Here is a 4126-nt window from a genome sequence, read left to right on the forward strand (position 1 = left end):
TCTCTCCGCTGCACTGTGCCGCTTCCCCACAGTTCCACTCGCCCCCCTCTCCTCCGTCCTGTCTGTCTCCCCCCCTCTCCCCGGACTCGGTAAGGTCGGACCAAGCGCAGTAGGTAGGTGGCCTCTCTTTGTCACACGGAGCAAATCCACGACAGCCCAAAAAGGGACACAAAACAAAACAGGAGGTTTGGAATGGTACAATGAGATATTGAATTCTCTACATTGTTACTGTCAGAGGTTTATTGGCTTCATCTCTTGGAGGATCAGTTTTTGGGTTTTTTTGTTTTGTCTGCGGTGTGGCTGCGACCACACCAACTTACAGTAAATGTTGTTTGGGACCACAGCCCCTCGTTTTCTTACCACGTTTGGAACCACAGTCGTCACCGCGCACTGTGACGGCAACTTCCGTCAGTGCCAGAATCTCCAAACGTTCATGGAAGAGTTTGAAAAGCAGTGATTTTGTACTCATACTCTCATGTACCGTGCAGTGTTGTGGTTGTTCGTAGCTTTCATTTTGTAGCAACTATTTTTCCATGATACTTGTAAGCATGAAGTACTGAAGACCAGCATGCTCTTATCAGTTACAGCACATACATGGGCTGCTCATTTAAAACATGAAATGTATTACATTACACAATAACTGGTCAAGATATAACTTTTGATTAAAAGCTGGAAAGTATCTCAGATTTAGGCATAAATATTGAAAAGATTACAACAAAGAAAACCAGTTGTACTGAATTTCTTATGCATCACAAGTGCTTACTATTATGTACTAAAATAACTGAAAAGTATTTGTAGCTGTTGAAGATAGTTGTAGAAAAATGTATCATCAGTTTTTACTACTGTAATGTAATGTGTTTTTTTTTTTTCTAATAACTTTTTGACTCCCTGCATCACTCCCACTTCCGATTTGCTTTCTCACCTTCCACGTCCTGTTGACACAAGCCAGCATATCTAATGTCTCCCTGTGCTTCCAGACGATACTTACCTGTCCTCCGAGGTTTTCCTGCTAAGTACATCTACGACCCGTGGAACGCTCCCGAGTCCGTGCAGGCGGCCGCCAAGTGCGTGATTGGCGTCCACTACCCGAAGCCCATGGTGCACCACGCGGAAGCCAGCCGGCTCAACATCGAGAGGATGAAGCAGATCTACCAGCAATTAAGCCGATACAGAGGACTAGGTAAGAGATCGATCGTTTCTTAGACTTTTCAGCCGTTCGAGTTACCTGTTGGGCCTGTAGCTTTCATTGCAAACTTAAAACACGATTGTTGGATGAATAAAAAATATACTTGACCTTTTATGTCATCGTATATAAAAACGCTCTTCATCTCTAAATCAAAACACGCGATTATTTGGTGGCCATTTTTTACGGAGCCCCTCAAAGGGACGGAGAGAAGAAAAAAAAGACACCAAGTTTCTTGCAAGCTATCATTAAAGTCTTTGCTCAGCGATCCACAAACATAGCAAATGTTTCTTGTTCACATATACCAGACAATGTCGCATGCCCCACGACTCTGGAGGATATCGCCGCCTGATGGCTTGCAGGCGGCATAACTACTGAGGTACAGAGCAGCAGAGTGGTGAACAGCTACAGTGAACGAGCCTGCGTGCCTGAGCTCAGGGCAAAGAAACTCTGAAGTTACAGATACAAATCCGTCATTGCAGAAGTGTAGCAAAAGACAGACAGCTATGAGGCCCGCTTGACTTGTAACTGGTGATTTATCTGTATTTCCAGCACTTGTAGCCAAATACTTTTAATATCTTTGTACGCATTTACAGATCTTCGTACGTATTGACAAATCTCACACACAGATTGAGATACAGACACACAACTCTCCATACACATTTACAAATACTTTTGCGATTTCCTCCCTTCAAAGAGCCTAAATTCCCAGCATCCCACATCGCCCTGTATCCTGTTCGCACGTGAAACCGATGTGGTGCTCACGAGATAAGTATCTTGTGCGCACAATAAGCTTGACGTCTTTTTTTTTTTTCCTGCGAAATGTCCCTTTAGGGGCTCCGTAATTTTTAGCTAATTTCTTTATTTTTTTTTATTTTTTCCCTATTTTGGTCAACATCAATCTTTTGTGTAGCCAAAATGTTTCCATACCAATAACCAGGGCTACATGAATATTGACAAAATGATCATCACCATTATTCTGAACCTCTTTATCACAACTATTGATTGATTTTTAGAAAAATATTTTTATTACACTTTTACTTATAATACACAGAGCACTGCCTCCACCGCCATGTTGGACTAAATTCCTGTGAATGTATAAATTTGCATTCCTGAAATAATCTTCACCCTGAATTTTAATTTTTTTACTGTTATGCGCCAAAACACCACGCCACCAGTGACGTGCGGTCAGGTTCATGGCTGGTGAAGCACTGACTTTATCATAATCAGATTTACAGATATATGCACTCTACACAGGAGCATATTTGCCATTTGATTGGCAGCAGTTTACAGGTAATGTTTCATATCTGCATTCTTTACAAGCTGTAGCCCACAAAACGCACATTTCATTTAAACAAAAAACAACTTACTGCTGTCTTATCTTTACTTATAAATAAAGTCCATGCGCTGCTTCTTCTGCACAAAAATATTCATTACTTTGAAAGTCCACTTTAGAAAATTGTTTAAGCTTAGAAATGTAGTCCTCCATGTTGAAGGTCAGACTGGGCGAGAGGGAAAAAAATACATGGATCGCTGCACTTGACTTGCTAACTGTATATGGTACCTAGTCCGGCTTGCTGTCACTTAATCTGCAGCCGCAGAGTCACAAGAAGCACAGCTGGGATCAGAGCGCCCCCTGCCATGAGGCAAGAGAACTGCCTGCCTCAGCAGGAACCTCTTCTCAGCCGTTTATGATCGCTCAGCACACGAAACACATTGCACACACACACAGTTGGTAACAAAACACTGTACATTATTATATACATCAGCTGAACTATGGAAAATCAGTTCATATATTAAATGTGTTTGAAACATGTTAAAGGCGACATCCAGACAGCAGCACGATGTCACTGCAGGCAGCCAAGTGAGGCTGAGCTCGCTGCTGCCTCACCGGCTTCTCTTCCAAGCATTTGAATGGGAAATCCGCAATTTTGAATTTTACAAAATCATCAAAATTGGTGAGGCTAAATGAAAAAACAAAAAGAACCCTAACACATCACTGGATAAATATAGCCATTTAAATTATTTTTTTTATTTTTTTTATTTCTTTCCCCTGACCACACGTCACTGCACGCCACATTCCTTGTATGTGAAAACCTACTTGGCAATAAAACCGATTCTGATTCTGATTTCAGGCCTGCTGGCATCAGTGCCGTCCACCAACGGCAATGGGAACGGAGGAATGATGGCCTACTCTCCCGGAGAGCAGCAGCCAGGGACCAACAACAATAACAACAACTCACACTGTAGATAAATTTTACAACATTGCAGCACATTTTTGTGGTTGGTGCCACTATACACACAGTAGAGTTTCGCCAAGTCACCCAATCAGTCACTTCTGCTGTGCTCTTTTTCTTTTCAGTGCCTGGAGTGTCGGGGAGCTCTGTTGCAACAGGTAATGGTAGCGGGAGCATCCTACTTAACTTTGACAACGAAGAACCGACTCGGCCTAGCGGCGTCGGACAGCAGCAACAACGCCTACAACCGCCGCCACATCAACCGCAACAGCAACAGCAACAGCAACAGCATGGTAAATCAGCAGCTGACAGGAATGTTGAGCAAATTTGCGCTTTGTCATCTTGCATCCCAACATCAACACAAACTTAAAATGAACGTCAAACAAACTATGGTTACCATGCCTGTCAGAATAAAAAAAATTTTCAAAATTAATAAACAAGTCCAACCTGAGACGCACATTATATATTATTTATTTTTGCCCAGCTGTCCGCGACCCACCCAAAACAGGTCCGTGACCCACTTTTGAGTCGCGACCCACCAGTTGAGAACCACTGGTCTATACACTGCTTAATCCTGGACAGGTCGCCAGTCTATCACAGGGCTACACTTAGAGACAGACAACCAAGCACACTCACATTCACACCTACAGACAATTTAGAACCACCAATTAACCTCAACATGTTTTTGGACTGTGTGGGAGGAAGC

General features: G+C 42.8%; 1 protein-coding gene across 1 annotated transcript in view; it reads left to right on the top strand.

Annotated features, from left to right (window-relative positions):
* The window catches only part of LOC103358259 (cryptochrome-1-like), a 42975-nt gene that overhangs the window by 31939 nt on the left and 6910 nt on the right, over positions 1-4126 (top strand). Inside the window, exons 10-12 of the mRNA XM_008283154.1 lie at positions 978-1180; positions 3319-3429; positions 3546-3713. Of these exons, the coding sequence (XP_008281376.1) occupies positions 978-1180; positions 3319-3429; positions 3546-3713 (482 nt within the window). The remainder of the gene's footprint in view (positions 1-977; positions 1181-3318; positions 3430-3545; positions 3714-4126) is intronic.

The sequence above is a fragment of the Stegastes partitus genome, unplaced genomic scaffold (assembly GCF_000690725.1).
Source record: "Stegastes partitus isolate 25-593 unplaced genomic scaffold, Stegastes_partitus-1.0.2 Scaffold299, whole genome shotgun sequence".
In the NCBI taxonomy this organism is placed as follows: Eukaryota; Metazoa; Chordata; class Actinopteri; family Pomacentridae; genus Stegastes; species Stegastes partitus.